Source organism: Taudactylus pleione, unplaced genomic scaffold (genome assembly GCF_031769625.1).
Source record: "Taudactylus pleione unplaced genomic scaffold, aTauple2 ptg000116l, whole genome shotgun sequence".
NCBI classification, from domain to species: domain Eukaryota; kingdom Metazoa; phylum Chordata; class Amphibia; order Anura; family Myobatrachidae; genus Taudactylus; species Taudactylus pleione.
Window position 1 is genome coordinate 24,961,335 of NW_028284518.1, and position 19,335 is coordinate 24,980,669.

At 45.5% G+C, this 19,335-nt stretch overlaps 1 protein-coding gene across 2 annotated transcripts in view; it reads right to left on the bottom strand.

Annotated features, from left to right (window-relative positions):
- RELCH (RAB11 binding and LisH domain, coiled-coil and HEAT repeat containing) overlaps positions 1-19,335 on the bottom strand; it is a 200,066-nt gene that overhangs the window by 15,627 nt on the left and 165,104 nt on the right. For both annotated transcript variants that reach the window (XM_088471744.1, XM_088471745.1), the window contains exon 28: positions 17,391-17,461. In XM_088471744.1, coding sequence (XP_088327870.1) covers positions 17,391-17,461 — 71 coding nt within the window. The remainder of the gene's footprint in view (positions 1-17,390; positions 17,462-19,335) is intronic.

Sequence of the window (19,335 nt, forward strand, 5' to 3'; positions counted from 1 at the left end):
ATATACCACAAGGTTCCAGGACAGTCAGCCGCGTGTCAACGGTGAACATACAGTTTACAGACAGACTCTCACATCTCTGCTTTCCTCTACCTATTGTAAAAATATTGTAAAAGTGGGTGACCTGAGCCTGATGGCAAACTTCTGGCATAACTTCTAGGCTTGAAATGTATTTTATAATTATATGAAGCATTTGCCAGAAGTAAAGAAAAGGTTGATATTTACTCTGTCTCTCTCCTAAGAGATTTAGCACAACAGTGCAAAGGAAAGATGCAGTTACATTGTTACCTCATTATAAGTCAGGCTGATTACACTAAAGTAAAATAAATATATATATATGTCAATTACCCTCTGTACAGTACAGTACCAGCGTTTTAAACTGGTGGTAGAAATAGGGAGCAGCCTATATTCAAATGAACTGCTGTATAGACATTTCGAGGAACTAGTGTAAATTGTGTGTCGAAAACAATGCAGCAGACTCATAGTAATGACTGGTATCCAGCTACAGTGACTGTCGGCATTCATGTCTACGCTACAATTACTACATGGTTCTCATGTCGACAGCCACAAGGTCGACATCCTATTCATGTTGACAATTTTTACAATGTCGATATCTGAAATGTCACCAAGTCGACCTAACATAACCCAGTATGATCATTTGGAAAAAGTGACAAATGGAACAGTATGAGACCTAAATGCATTATTGCAAATTATGCAGGTTTAATTTTTCTTTGTTTCAATCTTAAGAATTTGTGGTAGATAAAATCCTTGGTAGACTTTGGTTAGTCATAGAGCTTGACATTTACTTATTAGGACTCCTCAGCTTTTGTAGAGGAACTCAAGTGAAGACTTTCTTGAATTTGATTTATAAAAGTTTTTTTTTTTAATAAAAATTTTGTACGTTATCTTATATAATATATTAATTATAATCTGCAACACAGAAACCATTTGCATTTTGCAAAAAAGAATGCTATTACCACAGCTAGCAATTCTTTTGCAAAACAACAGAGTCCTGAGTAAAAATATATATTTTAAAATGAAATCTGGAAGGAAGATCGGAAAAGAGGAAGGTATTAGAAAGGAAGCAGCATGGAGCAAAAGGGAACTTCCCTTTTCAGGACAAGTCTTTAATTCATAAGCTCTCTACAGTATGCACACATATAATAATATACCCCACAATAGTATTATTGCAGAACACATGTAGAACAAAAGATCTTACTACACATATTGAGCTAAAGAACGGACTAGGGGGAAAATGTGTGTGTGTGTGTGTGTATATATTATTATTACCAGCTATTTATATAGTGCACACATATACTGCAGCGTTTTACAGATAATATTAGTCTATTCACATCAGTCCCTGCCCCAGTGGAGCTTACAATCTAAGGCCCTCATTCAGAGCCGTACGCTCTGAGCAGAGCGCACGCTCTGCATGAGGGCCGGGCTCCATTTTCATGGAGCGTCCTCCTAGACGCTCGTATAGCTGTGGGTCACCACCCACAGGCTATACGAGCGTGCATTTTGATGGCCGCGATGGTCGTGACCATCGCGACCATCGAAATTGCGAGCCGGAGCCTGCGGTTGAGGTTTTCAACCGCAAGCTCCGGAGTGATTTTGGCTCTATCAGAGCCAAAATCACTCCCACTGACATCACTAGTGATGTCAGTGGGCCGGCTTCTGACGGGAGGCGTTCCCGTGGGAACGCCCCCGTCAGGGAGGCACGCCCCCGGCACGCCCACCAAAGGGGGCGTGCTGTCAATCAACATTGACAGCACGCCCCCTTTGATCGGACACAACGAGCGAAGGAAAGTCCTTCGCTCGTCGTGTCTGGCGCATGCGCACGACGGAGCTCCCTCCGTCGTGCGCATGCTCAGTGCAGACCATCGACCCACTTGCGAGCGGACAGCCGCTCGCGAGTGGGTCTGAATCAGGCCCTATATTCCCTACCACATGCTCACACACATACACTAGGGTTAATTTTTGTATGGAACCAATTAACCTACCATTATATTTTTGGAGTGTGGGAGGAAACAGGTGCACCCAGAGGAAACCCACGCAAGCACAGGGAGAATATACAAACTCCACACAGTTAGGGCTGTAGTGGGAATATATACATATATTCATATATACACAAGAGACAAATCGCACACACTACAATTTAGTGTATATGTGAGTGCCAGGTCCAATCAATCATATAAAATGCTCCAAGAATTATCCATCCAGGACTCTCTCAGACGACCAGCGCACCACCATGTAGAGATTTATGCAAAAAGAGCAATTTTAATACAGTAACAAAAAAACACCATCATGTAAAAAAGGCCATAATTAGTATGGGGTATAGTTACTCATCCCAAAGCATGGAAACAACTTGTCCTAGTAGTGTATAGCCATCCCGACGTCCCGTTTCAGCTAAATTCAGCCTTCATCAGGGGTCAGCCACAAATGATCATAAAACCTTAGACCTTAATATACCAAAGTGCTAATCACCAATTGCACCCACCTGTGTATGCTGGCATCACGCAGTCCCCAACCACCATCCCGGTCACAAGCCGGCAGTGGAACCAATCTGCTCTACTATGTCCCCGGAGGTCACACTGTGTGTTCCGTCGTACCGGAAGTGACGCCGCAGGACCACGGCTGTCAACATCCGGCTAACTGGAGCAACACTCTGCCTACAACGGAGACAAGGAGCCTGGTTGTAACCTTCCACTGGAAGTGAACAGGACAGTAATGGCAACCGCGTCCATGACAACAATGATCTAATAAACAATATATAAAATGAATAATCAAAACATTATGTACCCGTTAAGAGAATCAGTTATTTAATGCATCTCCACTTGATCTGCATGGTCAGCGCATCACAGCACTGCACATGCAGAAGGAGTGCAACAAGCCAGCAGGTAGAGTACACTAACATCAAAACAAACCAAATATACAAAACTAGAGATGAATCTGAATTAATCCATCAACATTATATGAAACACCCGATTATCACCATTTTGTAAAATGGATTGCGATATCGGTGATATTACAGGCACTAAACGCTTCTTGGATAAAGACATATACCAAATTATTTTTCAGACACAGACCAATTAGCCTTTGATACAGATAGTCCTAATGATGTATTTTCAAATTTGCTTAAATTAAAAAAAAGAGGTTAGTGGAGTCGGAATTACATGGGCTGACACTTTCCCAATATCATATAGATAAATTAATTCCTAGAGGCTTTCGTATAAAAAAATCAACCGACTATTTTTCGCAACAACAAAGAATTTTGCAGGCAGTGGTGCCTTATTCTTAATCAATGTAGCTTTGATTTAATGATTTTAGTAATACAAGTCAACGCCGATATTGAAAATCTGAAAAAAGAAATCAACATTTGTGTAAGGTATATGCCTTACATGACGTAGGCACCCACTAAAAAGGGATTTTTGAAATTCGACTCCTAATTGGGCGAAATGGTGTAAAATATTTCCTCTCCCTGTGCAGAGTCCTGAAAGACTCATCGTGGCTGCAACACAGTTTAATATTCAAATAGGGGAGCCACACCAACTGACACCCCTAAATTCTGCAAAGCATCTCTGGCAGTTGTTGTGACTCCCCTATTTGAATATTGAACTCCACTGCAGCTCCACCTCTGGAGCCTCTACTAGCTGCATGATCCTGACGTGGCTTATGAGGCAGAAAGCACTGCAAAGGGGTAAAATGTGTTTTCACAGATTCCTCAATAGTGCTTAGGCCACAGGTGAGGAAGGGTAATGTGTTAGTACAGATGTGAGGGAAGGAATGTGCTACTAGAGGAAACTGTGTTACAACAACAGTGAGAGGAATGTGTTACTACACAGGACGAGGGTAGGGAATGTATTAAAAAAGGCAAGGGAGGGAAATGTGTTACTACAAGGGTGAGCGGGGGTAATGTATTACTACAGAGGTGAGGGAGGGGAATAAGTTACTACAGGGTGGGTGAAGGTAATGTGTTACTACAGGTGTGAGGGAGGGGTATGTCAAATGTGTTACAACACGTGCAAGGGAGGGAAATGGGTTAGTTCACAGGTGAGGGAGGGTAATGTCTTACTATAGCAGTGGAAGATGGGATGCATTAATATAGAGATGAAGGATTAATGTGTTACAGGAGTGGTGAGATGGAAATGGAAACAGTAAATATCTAAGGTTTACCTGGGTGAAACCGGGGCAGATCAGCTAGTATGGGATATAGTCGGCATCCTAGAGGTCAGGATGTTGACAGTCAGAATACCGATGCCAGAATCCTGACAACAGTTGGAACTCCGGCAACAAAATTCCAATGGTATTGGGGGGGAGGGTTAGGCTGCGGAAAAGTTGGGTTAGGGGTTAGGACACTTACCTATGTGTGTCTGCATTCTGACAGTCAGGATGGCGCTGTAGGTATTCTGACCGCCGGCATCCCGACCTCCAGGATCCTGTATCCAACCCGCTAGTCCATATAGAGATTTTTCATTACCTTCATACCATCTTAATTTGTATGCTTAGTTTATCTTATGCCTCTGGTGTAAAGGAAAGTGCTAGTATTAAGATTAAGTAAACCTCGAAGACGAACTCGAAGAGTTGCCCAGCCGCCACCAGTTTGCATAAAACACCACAAGGGCTGGGACATGTCAAGGAAGTACTCAGCGGAGCCGATGTAATTGTCCCCCTTGCTGTTGTTGGACATAATGGAATACTCCTCCCAGTTGTCCACCACGTGCCTCACAATTAGTTCATGCACCTCCCTAGCCATACGAGTGTCATACATGGGATAGGAGAGTGACCGGAATGGGCAGGCTCAGTCTCCTGTGATGGGGACAATGGTGTAAGGCACCACCTCCATTTTTAAAATTCAAAAACTCAATTGCTATGTTTGAGAAAATGAAAAATACAAAGCAAGTGAAGTATCCAAATGGAAAAAACCTAGTCAAAGTCCATAGCAATGGTGACTCCAGAGGTGGGGCTACAGCAGAGTCCAATATTCAAATAGGGGAGCCACACCAACTGTCACCCACAAATATTCCCAAACATCACTGGCAGTTGGTGTGGCTCCCCTAAATGAATATTGGACTGCGCTGCAGCCCCACCTCTGCAGCCGCTGTTTGACCCAGACAATGAACTTACAGTCCCACAGAACTTGGGACATGTTGCTTAGTCACCCAATCACCTCGGTCGAAAGGAAACATTTTACCACCTTTTACCCCCCTTAAGGGGTCGAATTTTGAAAAATTCCTGCTTAGTGGGTGCTTACATCATGTAAGGAATATGCTCCCAAACTTCATGTTTCTAGGTCCAGGGGTTTCGGGCTGGGCATTGATAAGTGAGTGAGTCAGGACATTTTTTTTTATATACAGTATATAGATATCTTCTTGATTATTATGACAAAGTTGGTAAAAAAAATAATCCAATGAATGTTAGCAAACTCACTGCCACTAAGCTAACAAAAAAAGCCTAGTCATAGAATCTAATTACATTTTACACCACCAAACTGCTAAATGCACCCCTACCCTTGTCACTTTCAAGGATTAACCAGCTTTTATTCACTTCACACAAAACAAGAAATACCCCAACTGGGAAGCTGCACTTGTAATCCCTCCCAGACATGCATAACCTATTACTGGTGCTGTGAAGTATTATAATTTTATGAACTACTACAGCAGCACTGACTAATATCCCTTTGATACTGGCCAAATAACATGGGTTATTGCAGTGTCAACCCGAGCCACGCCTCAGTGTAAAAGTGCCCCTGAAAAAGAACCCTCGTCAACCCGGGTAGTGAGCAAGGTTACGGGTGACCCGAGTCGTCTGATCCAGGTCCTGTTTACAGCATAGGAAAAGCCAGTTCACAGCATGCCAGCAGGAAACTTAACACTGCACCCGTTTTCAGTGTAAATGGACTCTTGGGATAACCCGGGTCTGAGCCATAATGTGAACTGGGTCTGTCCTAGGTTGGAACCGTGTCAGACCTAGGACTTTGGTGTAAAAGGGGTATAAAGCAGGCCATGCACTGTTCAATCATTATCATTCAATTTGGCCACACGTGGGTGTTAAACTAAACAAGATCTGGACATTTGATCCTGCAGACACAACCAGTTTCCTTTCTGCTCCATTGCAGCCTGTTAGTATGGTTGTAAGAATACCACACCCAAAGGCTGATGCGGGTCATAATCTGAGCACACTTTCCACCCAAGAAGAAGTTCTCAAGCTCCGTTTTTGGCTCATACATTTAGCTGCGATACTGCAGATTGTATGGGTAACTTATGAGCTACTGCTCTAGTGCCATTTTGTTCAATCATAACTCGAATCGTGTATATGCTCGTCTATTGGGTAGAGCTGACAAAGTATAACTCAATCAACGAGCAAAACAGTCTGAAGACAACATAGAAGTATTACCCAGAGCAACCAAGCTCAACAGGATTCTCCCACAGATCATCATACAGTAGTATATCTGGTAGACTAAACCTTATTGTATTTAAAAATAGGCATGTTTGAGAATTATAGATTTAATTAAAGCCACTTTTTTAAAGTTGAAAATTAATTGAAATTATGCCTGATTGTTCTGTATATATGTTATGTTTGCATTACTAGTTTATTTGAAAATAAGTCTACTATATGTTAATAGCAATTACTCTTATAGTATTTTTTTTATATCTCCAATGAGGCTCCTGCTCCAGTTCCATTTATTTCTCTCCCTTTCTGTGCTCTTTGCAGATTTACTGAGATAATGTGTAATAAAAATGAGCAGTGGTAGTAGAATAAATAGAGTAAGGATTGTTGATAATGTAGTTGAATCATTATGACAGTACTGCATAAGTAAAGAACACAGAAGTAAATTGGCATTTTTGTTCAAGAATGTTTTTAAGGACCATTGCATGAAGTATTGTACTCATTCATTTTATTAAAATTTGTAAAACAAAAGCAGATTTGTTTGTCTAGATAACTACTAGTGGTATAGTACACATACACACAGATGTAGCCTGGAAGGGTGCAGCCCAGCACCCTCAGCTGATCCGCTGTCCCAGGCCAGGCTGGGCTCATCTTCCGGTTCAGATGCGGCACAGGATTCCCCGACACTGGAAATGAGCAGCATTGTCCGGAGTCAGGAACCTGCCCGATACCTGACGAATGGTGTCCGTCACTATCAATACAATACTGGCCACCCTCTCTACTGCTCCCATCCTAACTCACCACTGTTAACAGACAACAGCTGCAGGAGGAAGTACTTGAGTGTAGGACCGTGAGGGGAGCGTGTATGGCCATGGGGGGGGAGAGTATGTGAGTCTGTTGGGGCAGTGTGTCTCTGTGTATGAGGAAATCACCCTGTACCCCAGAAAAGGGGCAACACCAGATAAACTTCTTTACTGTTATTAGTGGCAAATAGCAAAGTATTTGGGTGCTCTTAACGGTCTAATATTTTTTCTAAAAAACGCTAAGAAATGTTCTTTTTTAATGATTGAATTAGGTAGTACATCTGTTTAGAACTTGTCCAAAACAATTTTATTAAAACATAATCAACGTTTCTGGCCGGTCAGATTGTTTGCAACCATGTCCGATAATGCACAGTCTGGCGTGGTCGCAATTGGTGCGACCAAGCCAGTCAAGTGACTAATAGGTGTAAAAATATGAGATATGGTAAGAACTTACCCTTGTTATCTCTATTTCTACGAAGTCCATAGGGTTCCACAGGATACCTTGGGGTATAGGTGTGACGTCAGTCGCTGGGCACCATAGAGTTAAGCTTTTCAGCCTCCCAGGATGCACTAGGGTCCCCCTCCTATACCCCGCCCCCGAGCCAAGGCACCTCAGTTAGTTATCAAGCCATAGGCCGGAGGAGGAGAAGGAAGAGAGAGAAAAAAGATCTGGACACATACAAGATTCACATTCTCACCAGAGGGAGACGGAAAACCGGTGACCAGAGCAAAGCCCATCTGCAGCACAGGTGCGACAGGGCGGGAGTCCTGTGGAACCCTATGGACTTCGTAGAAATAGAGATAACAAGGGTAAGTTCTTACCATATCTCATATTTTCTACTTCAGGGTTCATAGGGTATCCACAGGATACCTTGGGGATGTCCCAAAGCAGTATCCTTTAAGGGTGGGGATGCTCCTGTGCAGAAAGGAGAATCCGCCGCCCGAAGGAAGCATCCTGAGAGGCGAAGGTGTCAAACCTGTAATACCTCACGAAGGTATGGACAGAGGACCACGTAGCAGCCTTGCAGATCTGAACTGCCGAGGCACCACGTCGAGCTGCCCACGAAGGACCCACAGACCTAGTGGAATGAGCGTTCAGAGAAGGAGGGACCGGTAGGCCTTCATGAAGATAAGCTTCAGAAATAGCCATACGGATCCAGGCTGCCAAAGTTTGCTTTGAAGCAGGCCAACCCTTTTTACGGAAGCCATAGAGGACAAACAAAGCGTCCGACTTCCTAAACGAAGAAGTGCGGTCAACATAAGTCCTTAAGGCCAGCACAACATCCAAAGAGGCCTCACCCAGGGAAAGACCCGGTGAGTTAAAGGCCGGAACAACTATTTCCTCGTTAACATGAAACTGGGAAACAACTTTGGGAAGAAACTCGGGCCGAGTGCGGAGCACTGCCCTGTTCCCATGAAAAACAAAGAAAGGGGGTCTACAAGAAAGAGCCCCTAACTCAGAAACACGTCTGGCCGAAGCAATGGCCAGAAGGAAAACAGTCTTAGCTGTTAGCCATTTAAGATCCACTGAGCCCAGTGGTTCAAACGGCGGTCCTTGGAGAGCCCTCAGGACCACAGCCAAATCCCAAGGCGCCACAGGTGGAACAAAGGGCGGCTGAATGCGGAGAACACCCTGCATAAAGGTGCGCACATCCGGGATTGTAGCAATCCTACGGTGAAACCAGACAGATAGGGCCGAAACCTGTACCTTCAAAGAAGCAAGGCGAAGCCCATGATCTAGTCCCGCTTGCAGGAAGGCGAGAATCCGAGACAGACGAAACTCCCTCGGTGCATAACCTCTCGGTCGACACCACTGGAAGAATGTATGCCACACGCGATGGTATATCCTCGCGGAAGACGGTTCCCGAGCTCGTAACATGGTACGCACCACAGAGCTGGAAAACCCCCGGGACCTCAGCATGGCCGTCTCAACAGCCACGCCGTCAAAGACAGCCGAGTCAGGTCCGGGTGAAGGCAAGGACCCTGAGGGAGACCGGAGGGAACAGGTATGCGAACCGGAACGTCCACCGGACGGACAGAGCATCCACCAGAGACGCCCCTTCGTCTCTTGTGCGAGACCCGTACACCGACAACTTGTTGTTGTGCCGGGACGCCATGAGGTCGATTTCTGGAAGACCCCACCTGTCCACCAGTAGTTGAAAAACGTCCGGGTGCAGGGACCATTCCCCCGGATGAACGTCCTGGCGACTTAGAAAGTCCGCCTCCCAATTTAGCACTCCCGGGATGAAGACCGCTGATATGGCCGGAAGATTGCGCTCCGCCCAAACCAGGATCCGAGAGACCTCTACGAGAGCCGCCCGACTGCGAGTTCCTCCTTGCCTGTTTATGTAGGCCACGGTGGTAGCGTTGTCTGACTGGACCTGCACCGGGCGACCCTGGAGAAACCGCTGTGCCTGCTGGAGAGCATTGAAGACCGCACGGAGTTCCAAGATATTTATTGGAAGCTCCGCTTCTGTCGGCGTCCACCTGCCCTGGAACAAGTGTGGACCCGAAACTGCTCCCCAGCCCCGAAGACTGGCGTCCGTTGTCAACAGGACCCAATTTGGAACCCAGAACGGACGTCCCTTGTTGAGGTGGGTCGTCTGTAACCACCACGCAAGGGACAGGCGAACCTCCGGGGTGAGCACAATCGTCTGGGACTTCAGAGACTGAGGCAGCCCGTTCCACTTGGACAGGATCAGGTGCTGCAGAGGTCTGGAGTGAAACTGGGCGTATTCCACCATGTCGAACACCGACACCATGGAGCCCAGTAACCTCATCGCCGAGTGTAAGGACACCCGGCGGCTGTGCAGGCAACTGCGCACCCTTGACTGTAAAGCAGAGATCTTGTCCTCCGTCACGAAGATCCTTTGCTGTCCCGAGTCCAATAAGGCTCCAAGATGCAGAATCCTCCGAGACGGGATTAGAGTGGACTTCTGCCAGTTGATTAGCCAGCCGTGCCGTTGCAGCAGTGCAATGGTCAGGTCCAAGTGGCGTAACAGGAGCTCTGGAGATCCTGCCACCAATAACAGGTCGTCCAAATACGGCAACATGCGGACCCCCTGCAGCCGCAGAGAAGCCGCCATGACCGCCATCACCTTGGTGAAAACACGTGGTGCTGTTGCCAGGCCAAAAGGTAACGCCCGAAACTGGAAGTGGTCGCTGCGGATTGCAAACCTGAGGAACTGTTGATGGCGCAAAAGAATAGGGACATGCAGGTAAGCGTCCTGTATGTCCAATGACACCATGTAGTCCCCAGGTTCCAGCGCCAGAATGATGGACCGTAGGGTCTCCATCCGAAACTTCGGGACCCGCAAAGACTTGTTGAGTGCTTTGAGGTTGAGAATCGGACGATATGACCCATTGGGTTTCTGTACCAAAAATAGATTTGAATAGAAACCCTGGCCCCTCTGGGAGAATGGAACAGGCACTATAACTCCAGCCTGGAGCATAGTGTGCAATACCTTCCGCAGCTCTGTAGCCTTGTTCCGGTCTGATGGTAGACCCGTGGTGAAGAATCGAGCCGGGGGTCTGTGCCGGAAGGAGAGGGCGTACCCGTGAGAGACCACCTCCAGAACCCAAGTGTCTGTCGTAGTGAACGACCAACACCGGGAGAACTGCAGCAGGCGGCCTCCCACCCTGGGATCCCCCAAGGGGAGACCCGGACCGTCAGGCCGCAGGCTTGTCATCTGGCTTGGGGGCCGGACGTCTGGTACTCCATGCCCGTTTCCGGGGCTTGACCGATTTCTTAGGGCCAGCCTGTCGAGGAAACGACTGTGGTTTGGGCCTGCCCTGGGCCCTAGATGACCGAAAGGACGATGGTCCAGAACCAGAAGGAGCAGCGGCCGACGGGAGACAAGCAGATTTGGCTGCCGCCAGCGTGGCCACAATCTTATCCAGATCCGGACCGAAGAGAACTTCTCCGGTAAACGGCAACGCTTCCAGACCTTTCTTGGATCTGCGTCCGCCTTCCAGGATCGCAGCCACAAGGTGCGACGAGCAGCTACCGCTGCTGAAGAAATTCTAGACACCAGAGTACTAATGTCTAGAGCCGCCTCGTTGATGTAGGTGGCCGAATCACGGAGATTGCCAATCAACTCCGCCTGTTCGGCCGGACAGTCGGATTCAAAAGAAGCCTCTAATGAATCCGCCCAGCGCTCCATCGCTCTGGCAACCCAGCAAATGGCCATAGCCGGCCGTGCTGCCCCCCCTGCAAGGGAATAAGCGGACTTCAGGCAGATTTCTACCTTGCGGTCCGTAGCATCCTTAAGGGAGGATATGGATGGCATCGGCAATGTGGCACTACGGACAAGACGGGTCACGTGAGAATCCACCTGTGGAGGGGATTCCCACTTAGCAAAATAATTATCCGCGAACGGATAAGCCACCGCCAGGCGTCTCTGCGGCTGGTATCTTTTGCCAGGTTGTTTCCACGCCTCCTCTAAATGGTCCACCAACTGACCCGAAAGAGGAAAGACTGTGGCATCGCCCTTCACATCTTTGAAAAAGGCATACTTAGATTTAGCCGCTGGGGGAACTTCGTCCTCAATCACCAAGGCTGTGCGGACCGCCCGAATAAGTCCAGGAATATATACTTTGGACTTAGCATCAGCGTCCTTAGTATGGAGAGGTTCCTGATCGTAAGGATCCAGAATCTCCCCATCATCAGACGTCCCTTCGTCATCCTTATAAGGAGCGGACAGAGACGCCACCGGCCTTTTATGAGGCCGCATCACAGACTCCCCTTGCAACACATCCGACAAGTGCTGTACAGAACTCGTCAGGGAGTTAACCCACGCTGGCCCCTGAGAACCCGGGAGCGGGGAAATAGGGAGACTGTGGGGTACCACCAATTGTCGTGGGAACCCCTGCATGGGTGACGACACCACAGACTGCTGGGACAAACCCATCGGAGTAAACGCGGGCTGCGGAGCTAACTGGCCCACTAAAGCTGTTAACGCCTGAGCGAAACAAGCCCAGGGCGGCTCCTGTACCGGTGCTGTAACCGTAATAGGCCGCGCCATGGAGAAACACTGCCGGCAAAGGCCCTCCGCGCTACCCTCCCCCTCTGCTAACGGTACTTTGCACGTGGTACACTGTAGCCGGAGGGGAAAATCACTTTCAGACATGATGGCACCACGTATGTGACCTCTCTCACCAATTAAGTATTAAATAGGCGAGAGACCACCCTGCAGCACCGCACCGCAAGGGCTTTAGCAGAAAGAACAGGGACAGTAATAAAGCTGACAGTTTAGAGAAGAAAAGTTACAGGCAGCGCTAGCACAGTCACATACAATGCAGAGAAATAACAATTCCTGCACTAACAGCGCTGATCACTCAACTACACAGACACAGGGCCTGGTAGGACACAGCGCTGCATACACAGACCTGAGCCACAGCGGAGGAGAGGTATGCGGGGGGACCCAGACCACGATGCTTCCGTCCAGCGCTTCCAGCAGCGTTCACCATGCATTCTGGAGAAGATGGCCGCCGAGGAGCAGAGAGGAGGCTGGCCTGTGGGAGGAGCGCTGCCACAGGACCAGTCGGCAGCATGCAGAGAGGGCTGTGTGCAGCGGGGGAGGCGCCGGCTGTGAGACAGGGAAGGCGCGCTCCCCTGGCATGCATTTAACCCCTGGGACGCCGCAGCGCTACCGCTCTGCTGCGGTCCGCTGTCCCAGGGGGTAGTGGAAAGCGCAGGTTGGTCGCCTGGCTCCACGCTGCAGCCAGTCCCCAGGGAGCCCCCTGCCTGGGGACTTAGGACCATGTGACCAGCGGGGACCCACCGCGGGACCCCGCTGCTTACCTTTGTCCCCCTTGGATCCGGCCATGGTCCGGAACATCTGGGGTCACCGCTAGCTGTGACCCAGATGCTCACCGGCATCCCCGGATCGGTACCGGCGTTCTTGTACCGGCGGGGGTGTAGGGAAGACAGCATGGACGTCAGGACTGACTGTCCATGCTGTACATCCAGATGTGCAGCCACAGCTGCACTGAAGAAAGCTTCAGGGGCTCTTCTAGCCCCCACTCCGACAGGTGCACCTGACGCCGGCCGGGCACCAAACTAAACTGAGGTGCCTTGGCTCGGGGGCGGGGTATAGGAGGGGGACCCTAGTGCATCCTGGGAGGCTGAAAAGCTTAACTCTATGGTGCCCAGCGACTGACGTCACACCTATACCCCAAGGTATCCTGTGGAACCCTATGGACCCTGAAGTAGAAATGGTTGATTTTGCATTTTTTTATTTATTTTTTAAATAAATAAATTATTAACAGTAAAATTTTTTAGAAAGCAAGTGTTTTGCACCAATTTAAAGACTGTAGATGAATTTGGGCTGCATGACCATGTAAGGTGATATTTGTATCATTTTTGGTTGGGGGAGGTGCCAATGGAAAATTCTCGCCCTGTGCTCTACTTGGTCTACAACCAGCCTGGAATACTTATATTCATAGTTTAGGAGACTATTGATCAAATTGTTGGTTCACTATATCTCTAAGGGGCATATTATTAAAGTAACTATGCAGAATATCCCCAGAAAACACCCATTTACCAAGCTAATGAATATAAAGCATTCTGGAGCTTGGCCTCTGCAGCTAATGCCATCTTCGCCTATACCAGCCTATGGGCTACTATAATGCACATTTTTTAAAAGAAGGAACCTCCTTGTCGACCCCCGATTAGCCACGGAGGATACAAAAAAGAAAGTAGAGTGATAGCATAAGTTGACAGGCATTCTAAAACACCAGGAGGTACAAATGTGTGCCTTCTGTATGGCAACCAACGTGAGCTTCATGTAGTATATAAACTACATACTGTGTAGCACTAATAAATTATTAAACAAATAAAATGGATGGTGGAACCCTTGCTAAAATACCTAACCAGCACTGTGCTAGACAGGCAGGCTGAAAAATACTGGGGCTCCTTCTAGAAAGTCTGTGTTGGCAGAATAATAACAGCGTGATAATAGATGCTACCATGCTGAGACCAGTAGTTCTACAGCAAAAAGGAGAGGGGGGGGAGGAGCAGGTGCACACTATAAGCACTAAGAATACAAATGATCAAAATATCTATAATAGACTGCAATAATTAACATGATTTTAAATATAAGGTTTCTTAGTATATGTTTGGCCAAAGATGTTTGCCCACCTACCACGTCACGGTGAACCTTATACAGGTGGGTCCCTAACATCTCTAATACTAACACACTAATTAATTTATCTAGGTCTTACCTATCATTTATTTATTTTTATTTATTAACAGTTTCTTATATAGCGCAGCATATTCCGTTGCGCTTTACAATTGGAAACATTGATAGAACAAAACAGGGTAATAACAGACAGACATAGAGGTAAGAGGGCCCTGCTTGCAAGCTTACAATCTATAGGGAAACAGGCATTGATACACAAGGATAGGTGCTATATATATTGCAATTTGGTCTGGCCAGAATGCAGAGTCATAGAGCCCATTAGATGTGTGTACTGCAATGCAAGGACCCATACCAGTTAAAATCACCTGGGGCAGGCAGGAAGAGTGCTAGCCCAAAGAAGGGGTCTCACCTTCAGAATGTACCTTAAATACACACACACAGGAAATGGGAGGGGCTGGGCTGCACATCCTAATATTAAACATGATAATAGGTGCTACCATACTGAGACCAGTAGTTCTACAGCAAAAAGGAGAGGGGGGGTGGGGGGAGAGAAACCTTATATTTAAAACCATGTTAATTATTGCAGTCTATTATAGATATTTTGATCATTTGTATTCTTAGTGCTTATAGTGTGCACCTGCTCCACCCCCCTCTCCTTTTTGCTGTAGAATAATAACAGCCCCAAGCACATTGTAGCAAAGATTAAAGAGAAATAAAACAAACAATTTTAAAATACTTTTTAACTGAATAAAAGACTCCAAACTGACATGCATGGATTTATTAAATATCAAATCTTAATGTTTTCTTTTTGACTAGTTGCAGTACAAATGGGGAAACAAAAACCATACTCTATAAAAATGTCTCGTCTGCTCACAATGAATGAGCTCTGGTAAATACAGATGTGTCCACATACACCTATCCTCCGTGCACTACAACGAGGGAGCTCTGTGTGACTTGATAGCTCTGAGCGTCTTTTCGTGCGACATTTTACCTTCAAATGCGTCTTAATCGCTCAGCAATGGGAATAGGTAGCACAAGCAGCTTCTGCTGATTAAAATGATATGCAGCATGCTCTGTGTGCGACTGCGGGTGTATCTGCATACGAAATGCTACATTACATTGTCAGTGGCTGTAACACTAACGTAGCTTTTTACATGCAGATACACCCGTAGTCGCACACAGAACATAGACATGCTGCATATCATTTTAATCAGCAGAAGCTGCTTGTGATATATGCATCACTGTTTGAATAAGACGCATTTGAAGGTAAAATGTTGCACAAATAGACCAAGTCATGCTACGACATGGAGCGACTTGAAGGACTGTTTAAAGCGCAAGGAGGCTAAATGTATGAGGACACATCTGTAACTGTCTGTGAGACTCCCCTTAATCACAAAGCAATCACAAACAGTCTCACCAATCAGAAAGCGTAAACTCAGAGAGAGGGATGAGGGCAATGAACATTCCTTCTTATAAACCCTTTCACAATGGAGGCAGCAGTTATTTGCTGTACAGTCTGGGACTGGTGTGTTCCCAACCTCAGTAATGCCCTACTATCCTCAGGCTCAAGCTCAACCTTCCAACCTTTAAACATGCCCTTAAAACTCAATTTTTATCTCCCCAGGCACCATATAAATAAAAAATAATCAATACTACAGCAAGGGAACACTATGCGCAATGTTTTGTCATAGTGTATACAAGTTCACTGATGCTGGTTAAAGCATTTATACAAATAGCATGATTTTTAATTTACCATTGAAATTCACCAAGAAAAAAACATTTTTCTACCCACTCTGGATATTTGTATTGCACAGAAGCCCTCATCCAGAATGGTTCTTTGAGTCACATGCCTCCAACTGTTTCACAGTAAGACAAGCATTTCCTTACAGGAAGAGTGTCTTTCTATCACACACTATGACCTCCAAATCACCCCTTCTTCTCCAACTCAATTAGGGCACACACACTCAGTCCTCAGCTCACGTTTTATCCTTTATCATTTTAGGTTTTCTGCATATTTAAGGATAACCCCAATGAAAAAACAAAAGGTCCATCCGCCACATTGCATTTGATATGTCTTTCGTTATGTCTATTTTCGACTCACCCCATGTTTCATCTATATTACCCTTTATATCTCACTGCCTGTACCCTTGCTTAACTCGGATCTCTTCTCTATAACAGTTGTCTGTACTTTGCCTAATTCCTTATTCATTTTACCCAGGTCTGTTGTCCTTTGTTTTTCTTTTCTCTATTTGCACCAGTTTGCACCTGTTTCCCGTTCGCCCTGGTCTATATCTGCTCTCTTCTCGGTTTCTGATCTCGGGAGACTTTCCCACATTACAGGATATGAAAGGAATTCTGTCTTGGCACCAAAACCAATGTACACTTGAATGCGTGTTTACCAGGACACATCCCTTAATGTCTACTATCCAATAATCAAAGGAATCAACTTCAGACTGCAATACACAGTCAGCAATCTGCTCAGGCAAATATGCAGTAAAAATACACATATGGTGTTGACGGGACATCTGATTCCATTTCCAACGCTCTTCCGACCTGTTCTTTGAGCCACGACTCATTCTTTTTAACAGAAATGGGTGAATGACATTCAATAAGGAGCCTCCACTATTAGCACGGCTCCTCCTAATCTTCACATCTACCAATTGCAAATGGAATCTTGTGCTGGGGAGCAGGTTAGCGAAAGGACACTTTTTATTAGGTGTAATTTTTTCATTAATATCCAAAACATATAAATTTGGTGCCTACATAAAATGCACAGCAAACAAAACATTAAGTAACCACAAAATTCCTTCTCTCCTCCCTTATATATCTGCCATATACACGTACAACCAACAGCCGTGCACTTGTCACTGTTTTACTTTGTACATTTAGTTATTCTGTTTTTGATATCTGCATGTATTAAAAATAAGGCCCGAATCCCAAATATATGATACGCAGGACATTTTCATTTCACTAGAAGTCATTACTAAACTAGTACTTGGCTAGGGGTATAAGCACAAAATGACAAAGCCACTAGCAGACAAATATAAAGTGCACCTACCCTTGGGGCTCCTGGACTGTCTTGTTTTCCACCTTCTGTTCACATTCTTTTATCATGGAGCTTAAAATAACCTGGAAAAAGAGAAATACAGCAGAAATGTATCAGTCCATGGCTGATTGTGCCCCATTATCATATATATGTCCATATAAAAACATATACCTATGTCGTCTTAGCTATCAACAGAAATACTACTTCAATGTTGTCATTTTTAAAGGCATTGCAAAGAAAACCAAGTAATAGGGCAAGTTTATTCATTAAATGAAAGCTTTCCAACTAATTTTGATTATCCCTCAGAAAATCAAAGTAATAGTCAACTCAATATCGACACACTTTAATCATACCTCTCAATTTGTAAGTCCGGAAATCAGGGCATGTCATACTATAATGTGCATTTAGCACACCGCTACATGGACACTAATTTATACCCAACCCTACACAGCCGGCAGCTGCATAGAAGAGAACCAGTGTTTGACCTAAGCACCATTGTCTCCTGAGGAAGCCGCCAACGCCTTTACAGGTGGAGAAACGCGTAGACATGCATTTTTTGCAATTACTGACCCGTCACTGTAGATATCACTTCACTCTGATTCTTCAAGCATTGGAGTCGCTGCGATGCGATGGGGGTGATAGATAATTACTAGAGCACTATATTAATGTTGCTGGCTCCATACAAGCACTCGGCCTCATCTGAGGAACTGTCCAAACAGCAGACAGCTTGCCTAGCTTGATATCAGCTAAACAAAATTTATTTTCCCCGTTCAAGGGTTTGTTGGCTAGTATTGTATTATGGAGCCTGCACTCTTGAGATTTTACCGTGAGCTACATAAGCAAGATAGCTCACATATTTTATATTTGTATGTTATATATGCGGATTATCTGGAGATTGAAGCTACATATTCGCACTTTACACAGATGAATTTAATATGTCTCTTATGATCCCTTTTTATGAACACTATGCTAAACACTCTCCAATTATGTGATATACTCTCTGAAGAGCGGTATTACAAATCTCATATTGAATACAAATTGATAACGGTGTTGCTAAATCTTATATTGAATACAACAATCTCAACAAGTTGAATATAAAAACAAATATCCTTTTCTCACACACATATATATATATATATACATACACACAAACACATTTTTTCTTTATTTTAATTTTTGATCATTTCTGTTGGCACTGTTCCTGACTCTCTGCTTTCTCTCTGTACATCTCTTTTCTTAGCGAACTAATTCACTCATTTGTACTCCAATACCACCTCTATCCAGATGACACCAAAATCTACCTCCTCTCTCCTATATGTCCCAAATGCTACTTAAACCTCAGCATGTCTAAAACATTGTTTCTCTCCACCCAGAGTCACCAGCTCTTCTCAATTTTCCCTCACACTAAATTATTCATATATAATTAAATAAATAATTTAAACACAGTATGACCAGATATAAATTATGGATAAAATAAAGCCTAAAAAAAAAAAAAAGAAACGCACACACACAATCGACCGATAGTTGCGTCCTGCACAGGCATCACAGTGCGTGGAGACTCCACTGCGATCAGGACTGCAGTGACTATGCAGACCCATCGCAGAGTGATTGACAGGAAGTGACCGTTTGGGGGTGGTCGTCAAAGCCCAGGTGAGTCAGTGCATTTAAATGCCATATTATAGGGGCATGCATAAATTAGCCACTGCGACGCCATACACAGCTTGGGCTTTCACTGCGTGTGATGAGGTTAGCAATTCCGGAGTAAGGTCAGGCCTTGTGAAAGTGTGCATGAAGCTCCGATTGTACTCAATGTTACCGATGGTTTCGCAGACTTGCAAAGAATTACGGATGTGTGTAAGGTAAAGTGGGCGTCCATAAGTTAGGCTGCAACGGCATTGCAATTGCAATCATTAGCATATTTCTGCAGTGAGACTGCATGCGTAATCGCAACTGCGAT